Source organism: Doryrhamphus excisus, linkage group LG21 (genome assembly GCF_037039965.1).
Source record: "Doryrhamphus excisus strain RoL-2023G ecotype Guam linkage group LG21, RoL_Dexc_Guam_v1.1, whole genome shotgun sequence".
NCBI lineage: Eukaryota > Metazoa > Chordata > Actinopteri > Syngnathiformes > Syngnathidae > Doryrhamphus > Doryrhamphus excisus.
Window position 1 is genome coordinate 12,234,826 of NC_136377.1, and position 22,457 is coordinate 12,257,282.

Genomic DNA, 22,457 nt, shown 5'->3' on the forward strand with positions numbered 1-22,457 from the left:
GCTGGCCAAACACATGCCTGCAACAGAAGAACCAACTGACATAGCATACACACCTATTCCAACGAAGACACAAGCGTACAAATACATGTATTTAATTGTGTTGTATTCAGATATCTTTTTATCGCTTGCAATAATCACTGTTTTTCATATGTACATGCTGGCGTTCGTTGGTTCTTCTGTTGCAGGCATGTGTTTGGCCAGCTATGTGGGGCGGGTTGAGCATGACCTGTGAACCAAGAAGTGCGGGAATCGGTGTGTGTGCTGTGCTCTTGTGGTGGAAGTGTGAAAAATAAAGTTGACTGGAAGCAGCCGTTCGCTGTGTTCTTTTTTTTTGGTATTGAAATCCTTAAGCAAAGATTGATTTAAGTGCATTATTGCCCACTTTTAATGCAGTTCGGCGCAGGATCGGATATATGGATAGTCCGGTTATATTGATATTTTTTCCGACTCCCGAGAATATCGATATAACGAGACTTTACTGTACCACTAAATGCCTGTTATAGTAACACTTAGCAAGAATAGCCATAATTGCTGTAATTGCCGCAAAATCAGGTTTTTCCATTTGGATTCAGAGTGTTCTTACAACAGATAACCCCGTGAGGCAGTTTACAGGTACATATGCCAACAAACAACACACTGTCTATGTGAACTCTGGGGTGTGCTGTTGATTCAACAGCTTCCATCCACATGATTGACAGGCAATCTTTCCAGAGTACATCCCACCTCTTAAAGAAAGGTTTCCCCAATGTCATATCAAACAGCCTTGTGAATATGGTAGTCACTGTCAGTCAAACTCCACACAGAGATAGGGTGGAATCGAACTCAGGTCTCCTAGCTGTGTGGCCTGCGTGCTAACCACTTCACGCCGTGAAGCCACAACCCCATTATTAACAGTTTAATGACATAGGCCACCACTACTGATTCTGAAGGCCCTATGGCAACACATAGAAACTAATCTAACATACACATCAGTGCTTCTAAGAGACTGTTGGGAATAAATGACTACAATTTTATGGAACAAATCCTAGAATTTCAGTTGAAAATGTACAGTAGGTCAGTTCATCTGCTCGCCCTGACGGTACGCACAAGCAGCCACTGAGCATTGACATGCTGCTGTGTGTGATCCTGCAGCAGCAGCCTACCATTCTGCAGCAGGATGCTGATTTTCTTTCTTCCTGTTACAGGTTTGGAACATTTCCCACTGCGGTTACCGGAGCACCCGTAGAGAACCCATTCCCCCGCAGAACTTGTACACCCCAATAGAGATTGTCCGACAGCGATGCAAACCCACAATCTCCTGACTTTGAAGGCAACGTGCTAAATACCAGACCACCGTGCGGCCACATTCTAAATCGCCACCTATTTCAGGTTATTGTACGGCTCTTGCTAAGGGTTAAAAATGCAACATCAGTCAACTGACAATGACTAATGACGTGATAAGTTTCTCACCTGGAATGACAGAATGCTTTGTGTGTTTAGACTAATTTGCCGTCCTGTTGTGAAAAATGATTGCACCAATTGCATCAACGGGACATAGCAGGTGCTACTGGCATCCATAAAAGAAGGTTTGACCTTCTGAGCAGCAGATAAAACAAGCGTCAATACACAGAGATGTAACAACGTGATTGACCACTAAGAAGAAGCTAAGCAAAACCACACATGGTGCATTAGCGGAATAATGCATCCTTACGTATGCTTATCATGGTCTGGCTGGACCCTGCGGCTGCATCACACAAGCCCAACCTGCACTGCAGAACTTTTCTCTGCTCATCACAAATACTCTGACAAAAGTGCCTGCATACACACCCCGAGTCAGCAAAGGCGATAGGGGAGGGAGTGGATGGAAGGAGAGGTATACGAGTGAAGCTGAGTGTGTGGAGACAAAGGGATGAGGGAGAGAGGTGGCTTGAAGCCAGCTTAAAGGACACAAGTAAAAGTTGTTAGATAGCCCGAAGAGGCGAATATAGAAGAAGGAGGAGTCAGTTTCCAGTGGCGGCGTTACCTCCCGTTCAGCTGCCTTTTCTCTCTAATTGTCTCTCGTCTCCCGGCTGCTCCTGCAATGTGGCAGTCGCTGCAGTGAGAGTGCGGGGCTAGCGGATTCTCCTTGAATGAACCCTGACTGTGCAACGCAGTGAGAAGCAGCCGCTCATCCACTGTGCTGGGGGGGGGGGGCGGCCTCAGAAGAAAGAACGCTACCTCATACTAAAGCAGGTAAGAACTAAGAACACATGAACTTCTTTCCTTTTGAAGTTTTGAAGCTTAGACATGTTTCTGCATGGAAGGACAATAATAAAGCAACTTCTTCTTAGCTGTCTTTTATTTGTGTCCTCTTTCTAACCTTCAGCAGTTTCCAGTTCATCCCAGTAAACTACCAAGGCTGAAAAGGGATAAAGGATATTAATTCACCATCATCGTTTGGGAGCAGATACTCTATGGCCGTGGAGGTCCATTGGATGGGGTTTGATACCCTGAAGATGGGCCTTTCGCAGACACACTTTAACCTGATCGTCACCATTCTGCTTGGTACTGTTTTTCTCCTGCGTTATATATACAGTAAAGTCTCGTTATATCGATATTCTCGGGAGTCGGAAAAAATACCGATATAACCGGACTATCCATATATCCGATCCTGCGCCGAACTGCATTAAAAGTGGGCGGATCTTTGATATGGCATGTAATTTTCTCCTTGAGTTCATGGATTGCGTATCTAGCATGCTTTTGTACTACAATAAATTTTGTACTACAACTAAAGTTGACTGGAAGCAGCCGTTCGCCGTGTTCTTTTTTGGTATTGAAATCCTTAAGCAAAGATTGATTTAAGCTGCTTTTGTATCGATATAAGCAGACCAAATTGGCTGGCGGGAGATGAAAAGGGCATCGTAGTAACCGGATTATCATAATAACCGGGTATCGTACTAACAGAGCTAATTATATCATAAAAGACTAGAAATTTGCCGGGAAATGAAAATAGTATCGTAATAAGTAGTAATTCGTTTTAACCGATATCAATATAACGAGACTTTACTGTATATATATATTTTTAGAAAGCATATGTTGATTAATCGCAGACCTCACAGCTAGGAGACCAGGGTTCAATTCCCACCCTCGGCCATGCATGTTCTCCCCGTGCATGCGTGGGTTTTCTCCGGGTACTCCGGTTTCCTCCCACATTCCAAAAACATGCTAGGCTAATTGGCGACTCCAAATTGTCCATATGAATGTGAGTGTGAATGGTTGTTTGTCTATATGTGCCCTGTGATTGGCTGGCGACCAGTCCAGGGTGTACTCTGCCTCTCGCCCGAAGACAGCTGGGATAGGCTCCAGCACCCCCCGCGACCCTCGTGAGGAAAAAGCGGTGGAAAATGAATGAATGAATGTTGATTAATCACATCAGAATGATGCAGTGACTTTTCTAATCTGACAGTGACCAGCATTTGTCTCCTTCATCAGAACTTGAACTTTTTAAAGTAAAACAAGTTGATAGCAGTGATAAGCTCTTATAAACTCATGATGCTCTTATTGTTTTCGGTCAGCTTTGCATTATGTATAAACACAGTTGATGCAATGGTACTTGTGGGTAGATTAGACTTGTTAAAACATTCAACTTTGGTATACATATGCACTTGATGTGATTGTTTTTGTTAGTAAAAACTACAGAATGATTGTAGTACAAGCATGTGTCCGTGCTGTGTACTTGTGAAAGCACAAAAGGATAGACACAGGAGGGGTGTCAGTCACTCTCCCCTCTAATGTTTCTATTTTTGCAAACTCACCATGCACCATGCTAGAGGAGAGCGTGCGATAGTGAGGGTGCGATGTGAATGAATCAATAACAGTCTCACATATGACCCCCTTCACTGTGCCCCACGGTCTCCATGCAGAGCGTTCTGTTGTTTAAGCCATGATGCTCAAACTGCATGTTGACCTTGACCTTGTTGTAAGCAAACTGTGACAGTGAAGCGATGCAAAGATATGTTAAGTAAATGTCACAGTTAGTGTTTTAGCATGAGTTGGGCAAATTAGTGTTAATAGTAACTCCCACAATTGCACCAGAATTACCCATTCATCAATGTAATTAGTAGGGATGTAAATCTCTTTGTGATAGATGATTGGATTCCAATCTAGATCAACACAGAATACACATATTTTTTAAACGATGCGATTTGATGCAGTAACCAAACGTTTTGTTGATATAAACATTAATCTTACATTATAAAATGAAAAGGGCAATTATATTACAGTGTAAGAGAACACATCATATCCTTAAGTACAGAATATAAAAATGTATTTATTGTTAAGATACAGACCACAAAATATAGAATTTAATTGTATATATATATATACATATATATATATATAGACTGGTTTGCTTGCAGGGTTCACAGCTTGGAGACCCGAGTTCAATTCTCGGCCATCTCTGTGTGGAGTTTGCATGTTCTCCCCGTGCATGCGTGGGTTTTCTCCGGGTACTCCGGTTTCCTCCCACATTCCAAAAACATGCTAGGTTAATTGGCGACTCCAAATTGTCCATAGGTATGAATGTGAGTGTGAATGGTTGTTTGTCTATATGTGCCCTGTGATTGGCTGGCCACCAGTCCAGGGTGCACCCCGCCTCTCGCCCGAAGACAACTGGGATGCCTGCGACCCTAAGTGGTATAGAAAATGGATGGATAGCACAAAAAGTAAAAAAGTCACAATCCTCGCCTTTGTTGGTCTGGATGGCACTTCTTGAGAAATCCAAAGAACTTTGTTCCTCGTTCCGAACTGTTTTGAAAATCTTTCACGGAGACTAGCTAGCACGTCTGCTACTATTTACTCTATACCCATTCTTGTCATTCAAGCTGTGGAGCATGCGTGACAAACCTTTCGGCAGCAGGCTTTTTTTCGCCTATAGTTTCTCTCACAATACCTGGTGCATGTCTCTTGTGCATGCAAGATTTATGGCTGATTATATTAGTAATGATTATCAATACATGGTAATGGTAATGGTTTAATTTCATTTGAACATGCATCAGATTACAATTGAATGCATCACATAATCAATTCACAGTTCCACATGTCCAAAAGGAGTAGGAAGAAGCAAAGCTTATTAAATCTTACCCCTCCATCTGGTACTTTAACAATCAGTAACTGTTACATTTGTTCACTTCCTGCTTTCCTAATATGGTTTAAGTTTTTTTATGTTTATTTTTTTTTATTTTTGTCACATACCAAAGTACAAGGTGATATGACCATACAATGACATAATGGGTACCATAGTAAGTGTCAATATAGTGATATATATATAGCACATCATGACTGGTTCAAGACTCTTCATCCTTGTATTTAGCAAACATCAACTGCTTGTATCGTTTCTTGAATTGGCTCATTGTTGTGCATTGTTTGAGGTCCTTACTCAATCCATTCCATAGTTTGATTCCACATACTGAAATGCTTTTTAACGTAGTCCTAGCATATAAGTGTTTCAAATTTAGTTCTTCCCTGAAGAACGATTAACGATTAAGAACTGTATTAACGACTATTAATACAGGTTAATTTGTTTGGACGCTCAGTTTTGCGAAACGATACAGGACAACTAATGAGTTTGTTATGTGTAATATGGTATAAAGATTTTACGAAAACCGAATCACACAAAAAATGCATCACAACTGCTGGGTTGGATATGGAGGTTTTTATTCTATTCATCATTTTTTCCAGCTCAGATTCAACAAAAAGCTTCTAAAAATTACTTTTGACGTGCGCTTTGCCATGTGTCTGCATGTAAACATCTCAAAAATCCAATGATAAGATTTTCTTTATATTTAGGTCCATATGTGGTAAAAAAAAAACAAAAACAAAACACCACAGCAAACCTCAGTAGTAAAAAGATGTTGGTTGAAAGTATTTAATAAATACCTCTCTAACAGTGTCCATCATCCTTATATCTTTCTCCTCAGGTGTGGGGGCTGTTCAGGCCCTTGAGATGTCAGTGGGGAAGATTCCCTTCCTGGAGGCCGTGAATGGCAGCACAGTCATGTTGCCCTGCACCTACTCCAGCTGCATCGGCATTGAGAACCTTTATTTTAACTGGCAGTTCAACGACAACGGTACCATGCAAAAGGTAATACCTTCTTACCGCTTGATAAATTCACTACACCTCAACGTGACAGCTTTCCTCTTTCCTCATCACCAGGTGTGTGAGGCCATGATACCGACAGACGGGGCGGTGCCCAATGTGAAGATGTACAAAGAGCGCTTTGAATTTGTGGGGAAGAACAAAAACAACAACATTTCTATCTTGTTGTGGAACATCACCTTCGAGGATGGAGGCCAGTACACTTGTTTTGGACGTAACCGCAAAGAAAAGGGCAAGAACCACAGCGCCATCTTCAGACTCATTGTCGTGGACGAGTGTGAGTACACGAGCGATCTGCTGGGAATCTGATTGGTAGCTGCTAAAATTTTTCAGAAATTCAGCAAGATTAATATGATATAAATGCTTGGCTATCTTATATATTGATAAATAGGTCAGCAGTATTGATTACATAGACACTGCTTGGACAACCTGGAGGTCTGTGGCGAAGTCGAGCCACGTACCACCGCTAGCTGCTTTAAAAGGGGATGGAGACGCTTTTAGAATGTGACTTCCGATTCCATCTGTTCTATCGATCATAGTCAACCACAAAACAGACGTCATTTTTTCCATCATTATTTCATACAGCATCAGGAAAAATGATCTGACACATTTGTAGGTTAAATAAAAGGCAAATAAAGTAAAGTTTTATTTTCGAAAAGTACATACAGTAAAGTCTCGTTATATTGATATTCTCGGGAGTCGTAAAAAATACCGATATAACCGGACTATCCATATATCCAAACCTGCGCCGAACTGCATTAAAAGTGGGCGGATCTTTGATATGGCATGTAATTTTCTCCTTGAGTTCATGGATTGCGTATCTAGCATGCTTTTGTACTACAATAAATTTTGTACTACAGTAAATAAAAATAAACTTACGCTGTAGTGATTACCGGTTACCGGGACATAATTCACCCCGGAACTATCGATAGGGAAGGTGTTGCCACCCGGAGGGGTAGGCACGAGGGACGGGTGTTTTCCGCTGTGTGTGCTGCACTCTGGTGGTGGAAGTGTGAAAAATAAAGTTGACTGGAAGCAGCCGTTCGCCGTGTTCTTTTTTGGTATTGAAATCCTTAAGCAAAGATTGATTTAAGCTGCTTTTGTATCGATATAAGCAGACCAAATTGGCTGGCGGGAGATGAAAAGGGCATCCTAGTAACCGGATTATCATAATAACCGGGTATCGTACTAACAGAGCTAATTATATCATAAAAGACTAGAAATTTGCCGGGAAATGAAAATAGTATCGTAATAAGTAGTAATTCGTTTTAACCGATATCGATATAACGAGACTTTACTGTATAATGCCATTCTGTTTCATTCATTCATTCATTTTCTACCGCTTATCCTCACAAGGGTCACAGGGTGTGCTGGAGCCTATCCCAGCTGTCTTCGGGCGAGAGGCGGGGTACACCCTGGACTGGTGGCCAGCCAATCACAGGGCACATATAGACAAACAACCATTCACACTCACATTCATACCTATGGACAATTTGGAGTCACCAATTAACCTAGCACGTTTTTGGAATGTGGGAGGAAAACGGAGTACTCCACACTCCACACAGAGATGGCAGAGGGTGGAATTGAACCCTGGTCTCCTAGCTGTGAGGTCTGCGCGTTAATTACATCGTCCGCCGTGCAGGCCCCGATTCTGTTTCATTATGTTTTAAAAATGAAATCAGTTCTGGCCCATGCGAGGTGGAACGGTTGATTTTTGTTTCAATGCAGATCCAGTAGCTCTGAAGTTGGTACCCCATAACAAGATGGTGTTTGGAGCTGGTACGGTATCATGTCTACCAAGATTGAAGTGCAAACGGAACGCTCGTTGTGTTGCAGTTACAGATTGGTTTGTTTTGATAAACGTTCTCACAGTGCGATACTCACCTGTCCAAAATAAAAACACGTTTTTTTCTCGCTAACCCTAACCCTTTTCGCCAGATTTCAAGTTAAGTGCCAGGAAGATCGGTCCTCAGCAAGGCTCTCCCAGGTTGAGACGTCGATGTTGCACTGATTCATGTCTCTTTTGCAAACGTCTTTGAAACAGAGGCGGGGGCGCCCAGTCGTATTGTGTGCCTTCAGCGAGTTCTCCATACAGGATGTTCTTTGGAATTTGACCTGCATCCATCCGAGCCAGCGCAAACGTCTCTCCCTCAAGATGGCATCCATGCTCTTCATGCCAACTCGCTGTAGTATCTCCGTGTCTGGGATTTTGTCCTGCCAACGGACATGGAGAATGCGTCGTAGGCATCGGAGGTGGAGGCTGTGGAGTCTCTTCTAGAGGAGGGTGCTAAGCATACACTTATGGAGGTGTCATACAACGATGTTAAATATGGGGCCTCAATTTGAGACCAGTGCCATAGACCAATGATAGTTTGTTAGCCAGGGACAGGGACAGGGAGTCAAACACACGAGGAAATGATGATTAAACATGAAACATTTGATGTGCATGTGATCCACAACATTTCACGACAGTGCAGCGACTCCTCTGTTGTTTACAGTGAGGGTGGTGGACAACACGCTGACCATCATCATCGCCTCAGCGGTGGGCGGAGCCATTGCACTCCTCATGGGCTTCATGCTACTGAAGAACTTCACTCTCTTTGTCCTTTCCAAGCTCGAGGAGAAAAAGTGAGTTTAGCGTCACTGCACAAACATTCATGTCGTTTCCCGACATACATGAACTTTTAATTAATGTTGATGTCTAACTACGTCACCTCCTCTCTCCTCATCGAGCAGTAAGGAGTGCCTTGTAACTTCATCAGGGATCGACAACACAGAAAACGGCCTCTCGGGATCCAAAGTGGATTCAAAACCCAAAACCCCAAAACAGAAATGAGGAAGTGCATGTATTCTAAAGCGTAGCAGTGCTGTTATGTATGCGCCTTCATTGCAGAATTGTACTGTACAAGCACGCTAGCACACAAATAATGCAATAGTGTTTGTGTTATCTGCACTAAAAAAAAAAAAACACAACCAAAGACACTTTAGCTCACTGTTTTTGCTCCTTCATATGTCAAACTCCATAAGCCATCAGCATATTTTCATCCTAGATACATATGACAGTGAAATTATACATTTCATAGACTGCATCTTTGTCGTGTGTTATTATTATGTATGCGGCACAATTTCAAAGCGCATTAATAATACTGATTCCATGCTGCTCTAAAAAAAAATACCATATTGACCTGAATATAAGACGACCTTGTAGTCCTTCTTTTTCATATCTAATTAATCATATCATATTTCTTGGCAGGGCTGCACGGTGGTACGCAGGCCACACAGCTAAAAGACCCGAGTTCGATTCCCCCACATCTTAGCCATCTTTGCATGTTCTCCCCGTGCATGCGTGGGTTTTCTCCGGGGACCCCGGTTTCCTCCCACATTCCAAAAAACATGCTAGGTTAATTGGTGACTCCAAATTGTCCATAGATATGAATGTGAGTGTGAATGGTTGTTTGTATATATGTGCCCTGTGATTGGTCGGCGACCAGACCAGGGTGTACCCCGCCTCTCGCCCGAAGCTGGGGTAGACTCCAGTATACCGGTGTCCCTCGTGAGGGTAAGCGGTATAGAAAATGGATGGATGGACTACAGCAAAACACAGTGAGAGCCATTATCCAAAATCCCAACTTATATATTTAGGTCAATATGGAATGACTATAAACACTATGAGTGATTCTCAAATGTGTCAAAGTGGATTCATGTCATGGCAGTTATTATACAACACAGTCATTTATTGGACACAAATTCTTGAGGGAAAACTAACCATTGTAGTGTGGAACTTAAATAGTCACATTTTATACAGTTATGATAGTTATGGCTTACCTTTAAACACGTTCGTTATTCTTGTCTTGGCTTGATATCAAACAGAGGTGCCTGCTGTTGCATCCCAGTTCCTCCGCAAGTGAGGTCGCAGTACATGCTGTAAAACATGACAAAGATAATGACAACGTAAGATAATAAAAAGACAATCTCTCTCCCTCGTACAGAAAAATGTACTGTCGCTGCTTCTATGGAAAATAACCAATGCAATTTATGCATGTAACATGAGGCAACAAGTAGATAAAGCTTTAAAAAATACAGATAAGAGACGTATATATTCTATTACATTACAAGTAATAGCTTTAGCTTTGGGATGTACAGTCATTGTAACCCATGTCTGTAAATTACTGTATATGGCTAAAGCTATAAGTGATATGTATTGTCTGTGTCCACCGCATCACTCCATGCATACCATAGGGGAGCTAAAAATATGCTTTGTCTTCCCCATGAAGTAAGAACGTGATTCTAACTCCATGACCATGTGACACAGTGTCATATCCACAGGTACTGATTGTGCCAAGCAAGGATAATCGTGAAGTACCATGTCATGATATGAATGGAAAATATACGTATTTATTTTCCAGTATTGTACATTGAGAAGAATACCTCCAAAGAGCGGGCCAAATGTGAATGTAGATGCCTTCAACAGGTGTTACATCAGAATACTGTAACGGCATTTCTTGTTGTGCCTCCATTCTTTAACTGTTGAATTGAAGCAATACTGCTGTTGTACTCATGGAGGACGTGTGTCATTGCAGGGTTATCAATGTATTCATTGAAGTGAGGGCTAAAAAAAAAAAAAACACAAAGAAAGCAAGCAATTGACGTCAGGTTATCTTTGTGACAGCAGAAGATGAGAAGCAATGGAGTGGCTTTAAGTGGAAAGAATGAGAAGAGGCTGGATTGGTACTGCAGAAAGTGTGCAATGATCTCATAATCCCATCTCAGGGTTCAGAGAATTTCAGGTACAGAGTCTAACAAAAGTGAGTCCACCCCTCAGTTTTATTACAGTATTTCTTCTCTAGGGACAATGCTATAGAAATAAAACCTGGATGCACAGTTAGCAGCTTCTATGGCAGTATTTTCTATTATTTTTGGTTCATTGGAAATTATTCTGCGATTATAGTTTTTCCCCTGAGTCAGTAATAATTTATGAATATGTGACAGTACACTTCAAATGTACAGCATACATGTTATATTGTTTAAAAAAAATACAATTTACATGTTAATGCCTTCACTGATGTCGAGAGATCTTGCACTTTAAGTGGTTAGCATGCAGGACACACAGCTAGGACATCCGGGTTCGATTCCCCGCTCGGTTTGAATTTTTTTTTCCAGGTACTTCAGTTTCCTCCCACATTCCAAAAACATGCTAGGTTAATTGGCGACTCCAAATTGTCCATAGTTATAAATGTGAGTGTGAATGGTTGTTTGTCTATATGTGCTCTGTGATTGGCTGGCGACCAGTCCAGGGTGTACCCCGCCTCTTGCCAGAAGACAGCTGGGATAGGCTCCAGCACCCCTGCGACCCTCGTGAGGATAAGTGGTACAGAATAATATTTTAATTAAGTATTTGTTTGTTAATCTTTTTTCAGTGCATAGCAAATCTATACTGCTATATAAGCTGTACACTGATTATTCTAAAGTATATGGTATCATCCCTTGAGAAGAAATAATAAAATAGTGGACTTATTTTGTGACTAAAAAGGTTTTCAGTACAACAATGCAATATATGTCTGCAAATGAAAAATTCCGACTAATACTTTACGGTTTTAAAATGCAAAAACAGCAAGAATTTGTCCCGATTTAAGAAAAAACCCAAATGCATCTTGATTGAGCTATACAATGCGATTCAGCAAGAATGTCCTCTGCGTGAACTTGAGGACAACAAAACAAACTGCAGCATTGTTGTTAGATACTTGTACTGTATGGAGACTTTATTTGGGAATTGACGACATAGCTTCTGTTTGTTTATGTGGTGAGAGCAGTGTGATGATCACCAGTTCTATGCAAATGACGAATATATGTAAGTGCATGCTCTGAACAATTGTAACAATGATCCTCTGCGTCACTGTGATGATATTGCAAGCAATAGAATCTTCCCGAGCCGGATGTTGGGATGCAGGGAGAAGAGCGAGAGGAGCATCTGGTGGGATGGGACCCCTTTAGTTGTTTAGACTGCAGACTTCATATCAATTCATTCCCCACCTCTGCACGCCAGTATTCAGCTATACGATGCTCTCGCTCTCCCTCAAATGACGTCCACGCCTTTAGAGGTTCTCCCTGTATGTCGGCTCTTTTTCTGTTGGTTACTGAAACATGAAATAAAATCAAGTTTGGAGCTAAATGTGTTTTGTGTTGCAATGTTATGAAGGTACAAACACACTATAAAACAGGGGTTCTCCAGTGGTCTCATCCTTTTCTTCTGGTCTGCTACCCACTTTTTTAGTTTCATTAGTTATTATTATCAACATTTTAGTTTTTCCTACATTATGTCTTTTTGCACTATTTTCAACATTTTTTTTTTTTTTTGGAATGAGCCACATTCCACAAATGGCCCCTGTGCCACACCTTAGACACCCATGCATGTTTTGCCAGGAAGGCTTGGTAAAGGAGGATTGTGTTCAAACTCAACACCTCCTATACAGTAAAGTCTCGTTATATCGATATTCTCGGGAGTCGGAAAAAATATCGATATAACCGGACTATCCATATATCCGATCCTGCGCCGAACTGCATTAAAAGTGGGCGGATCTTTGATATGGCATGTAATTTTCTCCTTGAGTTCATGGATTGCGTATCTAGCATGCTTTTGTACTACAATACATTTTGTACTACAGTAAATAAAAATAAACTTACGCTGTAGTGATTACTGGTTACCGGGACATAATTCACCCCGGAACTATCGATAGGAAAGGTGTTGCCACCCGGAGGGGTAGGCGCGAGGGACGGGTGTTTTCCGCTGTGTGTGCTGCACTCTGGTGGTGGAAGTGTGAAAAATAAAGTTGACTGGAAGCAGCCGTTCGCCGTGTTCTTTTTTGGTATTGAAATCCTTAAGCAAAGATTGATTTAAGCTGCTTTTGTATCGATATAAGCAGACCAAATTGGCTGGCGGGAGATGAAAAGGGCATCGTAGTAACCGGATTATCATAATAACCGTGTATCGTACTAACGGAGCTAATTATATCATAAAAGACTAGAAATTTGCCGGGAAATGAAAATAGTATCGTAATAAGCAGTAATTCGTTTTAACCGATATCGATATAACGAGACTTTACTGTATTGCTATACTCTATTTACTTGGTATCCAGTATGGCCCATGAGTAAAATGAACGACAGACATAGTGGATATGATTATTTTGTTAGAACTTGTGGAGAATACAATGATATTCCATAAAACACTAAAATGCGACAGTGAGCCAACAAAATACTGTATACATTTTAACAATAGTATCCCAAAGTATAAAAATACCAAACCTAACATAAAACGCAATAGAGTCAGTGAAATGAATCCCTAACCTCCCTTGATACTATTGGAACTTGGTACGGTCCAATTATCTCTACATTCTGGGCTACTCTACTTCCTGGTTTTTAACTTTTCTCATTTTATACTCATCTGGTGTGTTCCTGAAGCACACGACAGCAACCTTAGTACTGGTAAGAAAAGGTAAGAAAAGCACTTTAGCTAGCACCAACTTGATGTTTAATACATTTTAAAAGTCTGACAAATGATACGGCTTTTGCTGTCACGCAAAAGCAGTCTTTACATTGTTTTAATGGCAAGTTGTATTGTGCTATCTTCACTTTAAAGCATCTCTGCAAGGAGGTTAACTGTTAGCATTGACGTATAGCCTAGCTGCCGAAATAGCAACTTGTGGAGAATACAATGATATTCCATAAAACACTAAAATGCGACAGTGAGCCAACAAAATACTGTATACATTTTAACAATAGTATCCCAAAGTATAAAAATACCAAACCTAACATAAAACGCAATAGAGTCAGTGAAATGAATCCCTAACCTCCCTTGATACTATTGGAACTTGGTACGGTCCAATTATCTCTACATTCTGGGCTACTCTACTTCCTGGTTTTTAACTTTTCTCATTTTATGCTCATCTGGTGGTTCCTGAAGCACACGACTTAGTACTGGTAAGAAAAGGTAAGAAAAGCACTTTAACTAGCACCAACTTGATGTTTAATACATTTTAAAAGTCTGACAATGGCAAGTTGTATTGTGCTATCTTCACTTTAAAGCATCTCTGCAAGGAGGTTAACTGTTAGCATTGACGTATAGCCTAGCTGCCGAAATAGCAACTGGTGTCCTTAGTGTTTTTCAAATGTATAAATATATTTATACGTGTATGATTTCTGTTTGTATACAGTACACCTTCATTTATTGCATTTAATTGATTCCAGATGACTTTTAGATAGTTTTTAACATTATTAGAGCCCCCATAGACATGAAGTATCACACCTACGGTCACCTTTTTACTCGTATTACCACAATATAGTAGATAGATATAGTAGATAATAAGCCATAAAACTGTTGCAAAATGTTTTCCTGACTTGTGGACAGGAAGTGACATCACAGGCCCAGATTTGAGTTGTAGCTAGATTATGGCCCAAACATTAGTGGTGTTATTATGAGTATAATGATATTTTACTGCGCAATAAAAGCCTGTTGTTCTGGTGTTTGTGTTACTAGTGTAGAATACTACAATTCATGCAATTTTGTTTTGTATTTTAATTCATTTAGCCTCCCTGGGGAGGTGTCGAGGGCACGTCCAACTGTTAGCAGACCTCGGGGAAGACCCAGGACGCGTTGGAGAGACTCCCAACTGGCCTGGGAACGCCTCAGGACCCGCCAGGAGGAGCTGGTGGAAGTGTTCGGGGAGAAGGAAGTCTGGGCCTCCCAGCTTGGACTGCTGCCCCCACGACCCGACTTCGGATAAGCGGTAGAAGATGGGTGGATGAATGGAGTTCATTTAGCCGTTATTGTGCTTGAAAAGGCATACTTTAGGCCAAGAATACGTGACATATGCTTGCTTAAAGCCATACTTAATGAGGAAACGGTGATCATTCATAATTTTTTTTGTTTTATGATTTTTTTTTACTTTCATTTAGTGATTGATCACATTAGTGATACTTGAGAATTCATGGTTGTTTAGATAGCCATGAAAAACCCATTACTTAGATATATTACTTAGATCAATTAAGTTGCATTGTCACCTATTGTATAACACAAAGCTAAATTGTTCACATTTTGTTCAGGTAGCTTACGTATATGATTGACATTGGATTGGTATTAATGTTTTTTTCCCTTTTCATTAACAGAATAATAGAATTGAACCTTTGTGTGAATTCTGAAGAGTGTATTGCTAACTTTCATTAGCAATATGAGACCTTCACAGAAAGTTATTTGTTATTTGAAGGTGCTAGCCATACCACATAAATGTATAATATAAGATTTGTGATTTTTTGGTCAAAAATGACTTTCCCTGTAACGACCCATCTCATTCAACATAAGTCAGTAATAATGTATAAGGGTGTGATAATACAGGTAAAATTTACAGCATACGTGTACTGCTGTTAAAAAAAGCCCACAATATTTCATGTTGATTCTTTATTGATCATGTTTTTTTTTCATTAGGCGTTGAGATTTCGCACGTTGTTTGACGGTCCTTGAACACACCATAGTTGTTTGCCGAGACACAACAGTTGACAGTCATTCATTAGTGGTGAGTATACCTATATACTTTCAAATGAGGTTTATGAGTGTGTGTGTGTGAGGCATTTTTGAGGATTATGTAGCAAGTGAACAAAGAGAATGAGGTGGGGGGTTAAGGGGTTCTGAAGCTAAATCCAATAAAATGCAATTTTTCTTGGAAATGTTGATCCAAAACTTGGAGAACGTTAAGCTAGCAGAAGGGTCTGTGAGAGAAAAATAGATGAATAGATGAAAAATAGACATACGGTATTTATTATGTGTGTGTGTACCCTAAAAAACCTCACCATATCAGTATTGCAAAGTAAGGAGAGAACTACTATATGTATTTTTAAAAAATGGCTTTGTAGTGAAATTAATTGGGAACACCTCCAGCGCAATAGAAATGTGGATAAATGTGGATAAAATACATTGTTATGATCCAGACTGTGCTTGCATGTACAAGTTTAACCAGCAGATGTCAGCAATGAGCTTCATTTGACTCCAGCTTGTCAACTGAGCTTGAAGTTGAAAAGGCATATATTCCGTAGGTGCACTGATCCGTAAGCACCGACAACTACTCTCATATACAGCAACCGCAGATGAATTACAGTGGGTAGAAAGAGAGTAGAACTTGTTTATTTAATCCTCTTTGATTAACAACGTGGATAAATTAAGAACAAGCACACACTTGATGTGTACAGTTTGAAAAGGAAGACCATGCTGGTTTATTGCAAGCACTAAGTACAAACATCAACAGTAACACAGTTGTGGCGTCAAAACAAACAACTTCATTAACAAATTTATACTTTTTACTATCATTTCCAACCAAAAGTATTTCACTATATGTGTATATTCACTTGAAATATATAGTATGCTGCATGGGAGTGTCATATCGAATGTTAAATCGGCCCACTCAACCCAGTAGACAATTTCCATAATGGCGCATAGCAAATGAAGTAGTAAATTGTGTGAATGTATCAGAATATTTCAATAATTCCTGGTTGGTTTTACCTACTTGCTTTTGCTGTGCGCGTACAGGTCCACTCCAACCGCAGTGCTTTGTACCCACTTGTGTTGTAGACAAAGAAAAGTCTCGCATCGTGTAATGGACTCGCATAGATCTCTGTAGTTTATGTTTAATTAACAAAAGTGGAGTATTGCCTCAGTGCGCCTTTCCGTGTTGCTATCCACGCTGCGCAAAGAGATGTGGTCAGTCCTGCCCCGGGTCACAGGTGGGTGTCCTCCCTCGGGTGTTAACTGCCAAAGTGATCCAATTTAGACGCGCTTTTGTTCAAAATCCACACCGTCCAGCTCAGACGAACCCCTCTCGACCATGCTGGGTCCACTCTCTGCGGTGCGTAATGGTCGAGGGGGGGTGTTGGATTTGTATACGCGCAAGTCCCGGGCAGAGAGGAGGGACATGGGCGGGGCTGAGGCGCTTCTCCTTTCCCCTCCATTCGTAGTGGGGCGGCAGGGCTGGAGAGACCTCCGGGGAGCACAGTCGCCAGTCCAGCACGGAGACCCACCTGGCGGAGAAAAAAAATAAAAATAAAGAAAAAAAAAAAAAAAAGCTGCGCCTCAGACTTGCCAGGATTGCCAAATATTTCCGAAAAATACACCTGCTATTTATGGCATGTGGCTTGTAACTTTACTCCTGCTGTACTCTCTCCAAGAAGGTAAGACAAATTAAATATTGACATTTTAGTGAGTGTTTAGTGTGATAGTTTCTAAGTTCATCCATTTGTTGTCGGTGCTTTGAAAATGGATTGAGGCGTCGATGCGTCGTCTTATGCTTTCTAATTAAAGGAGAAAAACGACGCTTTTTTAACCCAAATAGAAACGATAGTTAAAATGTGGATATTTTCAACAAAGTACACATGAAAAGTGTTTTTTTTGTGAGTGTGTGTGAGTGTGTTTTCGATCTTCTAGGCCACCGCAACGCATGGATTGTTTTTTTTCGCATTACCAGTAAGGATATGAATATGTAAAATGGCTGAATGGGGAGAATGAGGTGCAAATACAGCGAGAGGCTGAGGGAGAAGTCAAAACATGCAAATCATGCAAATATTAGCAATGCAACATATCCATCGCAAGGAATTTACTCACAAATGTTGCAATCTTTCAACTTTGGACCGTGCAGCCTTTGACGTTTTTAATGATTGCACCCCCCCCCCCAATCCACCTCGTCGTGCACATTTTGCTAATTGCAGCTGTTTTGATAGGCCCGTGTTAAAACTCCATCACGAAGCCAGTCGTTTTCAACCTGATTATTTTACATCGATTTTTGGGGGGTGGAATTAGCGGCAATTTGTTACGATTAGTAATTTGATGATAAACAAAAGGCCTCTCCTTGACAACGGCCCTGTTAGTTAAATAGGTCGAAACCCGCATAAAGGCCCTAATTGGTGCAATTAGTTGCTTCACCATTGCAGGGTTAAAATTGATGTATAAAAGCAAAATATAATGCATTTGTTTTAATATAATTTTCCTAAATATCACGCAAATATCTGCTTTATAAGAAAATTACAGAAATTAATACATAAAAAAAAATAATTCACCTTATGTCTGTTCTCTCAGCAAACGAAAAAAAGTCAATTTTGAATTCATAAAGGCCACATATTCCCTGCCTGATTATTATGATTATTTTATTAGATAAAAAAATCACCTTGTCTTATTTATTTATGAACTTAAAGGGCGGATTAATGAAGCCATGGTGTGTCTATACGTGCATGTTTAACATACGCAAATGAGGGTGTCTACAGGCGTTGGGGTGGGGGGGGGGGGGGACCAGATTGCAGACTTGCCCGGTCATGTTCCTCACTAATGGCGCACCTGGACCCCTCAGACGTGTTCGCGCGCGTGCCGGGACGTGGGTCCCTTGCTCCGCGTGCGCGCGCGTGTGTGTGTATTACGGAGGAGGAGGAGGAGGGGAAGAGGACGGGGACACCCCTGTTTTGTTGTAAACACTTGGCTTCAACACTTTTGTATCCAGCAGAAGGAAAGAGAGTTGACATCCGTTGATGTTATTATAACGGCTTGTTTAAATCGAAAGTAAGAGCGGGAGTGGAAAAATGGCGGAAGCAGTCACGCGCAGGTGTACTAAAAGGAGTCATTATCGAACAATTGGTTAAAGGGCCGAGTCAATTACAACACAATGCCGGTCACTCTACGGTTATTTTAAATATTCCATCAAATTTAAGGCTTTTATTTCGATGTTCTAGTTGGTCATTTAAGTCACGGAACGGATGAGGATCAGTTTGATGTATAGAGAGGCCTGCTGAGCCCTGCTGGCCTCTCCCCCCCCCCTCCATTACAACGTGATGCGTTCAAGTTAAACGGAAATGTGAAGCTCGTGAAGCAATAAGGTGATCCTTCACCCTGGCATATTCGTGTCCTCCCCATATGCAGCTCAACCTCCACAAATAGAAATATGCTAAATTCGCCCTCCCTTCCTGCAGTCCAATTCCCAGTGCTGTCTTTGCAAGGCTGCACAATTAAAGCTGCAATGTGAGCAGTAGGCACCGCTCAATGACAGAGCTGTGGGCTCCACCCGGGTGACATTATTAAGCAGGCCTCAAATCTGTCATGTTTTACCTTTTTAATCTTACATATGCAAAATTGCTGAAATGATCAAAGCATGAATACAGAAGCAAAATGAGAGCAGTTAGAATGTAGTAACTTTAAAGACAGCAAGGTCAACATTAATGACCCCTGGGCAAACAAAGTGACGAGCTGTAGCCTACTTTTGATGCCGCAAAGTTGGATGTGGCAGACTAGTGTGTCACTGCAGGCATTCATCACCCACCAGTCGATGAGTAATTACACAACTAATATGAACTGCTGATGCAAAACCTTAAATCTGACATGCTGGTTGAGATGCACGTTTTTGGCTTTTTTTTTTTTTTTTGGAGTGGATGCATTCTGTAAATGTCAAATCTCAGAAACAAGTCGCTGTTTTTGTTCGATCTCCCTCTCCATCGCTCCCTCCCGCTGTAGCTTCCTCCTCCTCTCCTCTCGCAGCAACTCCCCTCCCTCTCTTTCCCTCATCACTAGGCAGAATTAAAGGCTGGGGGGGAGGGGCAGTTTATGCAGACTGTGCTGGGACTTGTGATCCACAGATTTGATATTCACATTAGGAGAGAAACTGGCTGCTTTGATGTGAGGGGGGAGCAGGTCCCAGGGGACTGCTGAAGTAGCACACTTTTTTTTTTACTGACACAGCACAGGCCTGGGGGGGGGAGGGTGTTGGCGGTGGTGGGTGGGGCGGGTTGCAGATTGTTGGGGACAGGGTGTACAGAAAGACACAAGATGGGGAGCTGCCGATACCCCTCTGTTGATTAGATGTAACCCCAACCACACCCTCCCTCCGACTTCTCCTCCTACGGTCCACCTACTTACATGAGACCCCTGAGGATTAGGGAAGCTTATACCTACCTTATCTCCCTACATCTCGCCAATATTCAATTCACACCCCTTATGACAGTATCCACCCATTATGCCCCTCCCACCCTGTGCAGGTTTCCACTAAAAATAAAAATATGTTATTTAGAAGTCACCGCTAAAACATCCACAGAGAGGGCAAGAAGAGCGACAACATGAAGGGGAATGTGACATTGACCTAGCATTTTGGAAAAAAGTTTCATGTACCTCAGTTTTCATACGCCTCGGTTAGCATACTCCTGATTAGTATGTTAGCGTTGCAAATTTGTGCCTAAATTTTGGTTGGCGTTGAATCGTCTTGTCGCGTTATTAATACACTGTGTGACTGCAACTGTTTTTAATCACAAAATGTTCTTGTCAGTATATTGCTAACATATGGAAACAGGAACTATGATGTCATCAATGGTTGATGATGTAGTTATTGGCCGACTGAGACAGTTATGTTCCACAAGTTACAAAACTCATTTTACCATTTTACATACGCATAAAACCATCCATCTATTTTCTATACCAATCACGGGTATGCTGGAGCCTATCCCAGCTGTCTTTGAGCAAGAGGTGGGGTACACCCTTGGACTGGTTGACAGTGAATCGTTATTTCTTGAATTCAACAGTGTCTCTCACCATGCAACTTTCTTTGCCTCCATTGGGTGATTTTGCAGCCGTGATCAATAGAAAAGGAGAGACTTGAGGTGATAAACGCTATTGAACACAAGAAATAATTCATGGCAAAATACAAAGATGGTCTGTGTTGATTTCGATGCCACATTGTGTCTTTGTGTCACATCCCGTTTTCACTGAAAGCAAAATCTATACCTTTCATTCATCGCATATATGTATTTATATTCATTTTGAATCATTAGACTACAAAACTCAAGTGGTTAGCACGCAGACCTCACAGCTAGGAGACCAGGGTTCAATTCCACCCTCGGGCATCTCTGTGTGGAGTTTGCATGTTCTCCCCGTGCATGCATGGGTATTCTCCGGGTACTCCGGTTTCCTCCCACATTCCAAAAACATGCTAGGTTAATTGGCGACTCCAAATTGTCCATAGGTATGAATATGAGTGTGAATGGTTGTTTGTCTATATGTGCCCTGTGATTGGCTGGCGACCAGTCTCGCCCGAAGACAGCTGGAATAGGCTCCAGCACCCCAAGCACCCCAAAAGCGGTAGAAAATGAATGAATGAATGAATGTTTTTGTTCATTTTTTTAAGCTTTCAGAACATATTAATTGGATTTGCATCATTTCTCATGAAAAAATTGATTGTGACCTTCGTGAATTGATTTACAATGGTAATCAAGGTTCCACTGTATTGGCAAAAATAGGTCTCAGTTGTCGTACACCATGTCAGTTATTGTACAGCCAAACTTTGTACCTAAAAAATAGGCATTAATTACATTTTATTTATCAGACAGGAAGAATTAGAAGCAACGGTTGTGTTAGAATTACTAGTGCCAGACTCAGTTAAAGAAGTTCTGCAGCACAGAAATCAAAACTCACAAGAGGTACAGACAAGACAACAAGACCAGGTCTGTGTGCCCACGTATTATACAGTGGAATTGGGCACCCAAGCAAAGAATCCCACACGTTGATGACTCAGCTTTGTGGTGTTATTAATACACTGCTTGAGTCTTTGTTACAAAACATGCCTGTTCTCAAATCCCACCCCAAAGTCTGTGTCTGTGTCCAGCGAGGTCACCTTTTCATGACATCATCATGAAAAGGTATGAATGTGAGTGTGAATGGTTGTTTGTCTATATGTGCCCTGTGATTGGCTGGCGACCAGTCCAGGGTGTACCCCGCCTCTCACCCGAAGACAGCTCGGATAGGCTCCAGCACCCCCTCAACCCTTGTGAGGATAAGCGGGATAGAAAATGCATGAATGAATTCCAGTAAACCTCGGATATATCGGACTCGGATATATCGGAAATTCGCTCACAACGGACAGATAAAAAAAGAACCAATTTTTCTGTAATGCATTTCCAATAAAAATTCATTGCATATATCGGATTTTTTATAACGGATTTCGCCTATTTTGGACAAAATCTCTAGTCCCGTTCCAATTTCCCTCGCATATATCGGATGGCCGCATGGTGTCTTTCTCCTGGGTCCAGATTTAGGACAAATATAAAAGTGAGTGACGTCAATAATACTAGCACAGCAGTGAATGAGATCTTAACCTCACTATTGGAAATAACGTAGGCCTGACGGGCGTAACAGGGTCTAGCTTAATTAACAATTTGTTATGCTCAGAGTCCAATAAAGTTAAATTCTCATTACCTTACGTCTCTTTTCATTGCCCAGTCCAGGTACATTGGAAACATAGTCAAGGAAGTGCCTTTTTATAACAGATAAAATCCGATTTAC

At 41.3% G+C, this 22,457-nt stretch overlaps 2 protein-coding genes and 1 long non-coding RNA gene across 4 annotated transcripts in view; 2 read left to right on the top strand and 1 right to left on the bottom strand.

Annotated features, from left to right (window-relative positions):
• The first annotated feature begins 1,868 nt into the window (after window positions 1-1,868).
• scn4bb (sodium channel, voltage-gated, type IV, beta b) lies at window positions 1,869-9,903 on the top strand. The gene is made up of 6 exons (XM_058087708.2): window positions 1,869-2,211; window positions 2,345-2,523; window positions 5,937-6,100; window positions 6,173-6,392; window positions 8,614-8,743; window positions 8,852-9,903. The coding sequence occupies exons 2-6, from the start codon at window positions 2,433-2,435 to the stop codon at window positions 8,949-8,951; spliced, it is 705 nt and encodes a 234-aa protein (XP_057943691.2). The 5' UTR covers window positions 1,869-2,211; window positions 2,345-2,432; the 3' UTR covers window positions 8,952-9,903.
• Window positions 8,048-17,291, bottom strand: LOC131138622 (uncharacterized). Its single transcript, XR_009132119.2, has 3 exons — window positions 16,663-17,291; window positions 9,941-10,037; window positions 8,048-8,729 (listed from the first exon to the last, which is right to left on the bottom strand). It is a non-coding gene; the product is annotated as an uncharacterized LOC131138622 (long non-coding RNA).
• The window catches only part of LOC131138615 (cell adhesion molecule DSCAML1-like), a 74,494-nt gene continuing 69,075 nt past the window's right edge, over window positions 17,039-22,457 (top strand). Inside the window, exon 1 of one of the 2 annotated variants that reach the window (XM_058087694.2) lies at window positions 17,039-17,323. In XM_058087694.2, coding sequence (XP_057943677.2) covers window positions 17,281-17,323 — 43 coding nt within the window. In that variant the 5' untranslated portion in view covers window positions 17,039-17,280. The remainder of the gene's footprint in view (window positions 17,324-22,457) is intronic. The other variant, XM_078787542.1, reaches the window with a different exon arrangement.

Excerpts from the sequence above, each read along its gene's own strand:
- scn4bb (XM_058087708.2), top strand. The coding sequence starts at position 2,433 with ATGGCCGTGGAGGTCCATTGGATGGGGTTTGATACCCTGAAGATGGGC. Across the intron at positions 6,101-6,172 it reads ACAACGGTACCATGCAAAAG|GTGTGTGAGGCCATGATACC; the intron begins GTAATACCTTCT and ends CCTCATCACCAG. Across the intron at positions 6,393-8,613 it reads ACTCATTGTCGTGGACGAGT|TGAGGGTGGTGGACAACACG; the intron begins GTGAGTACACGA and ends TGTTGTTTACAG.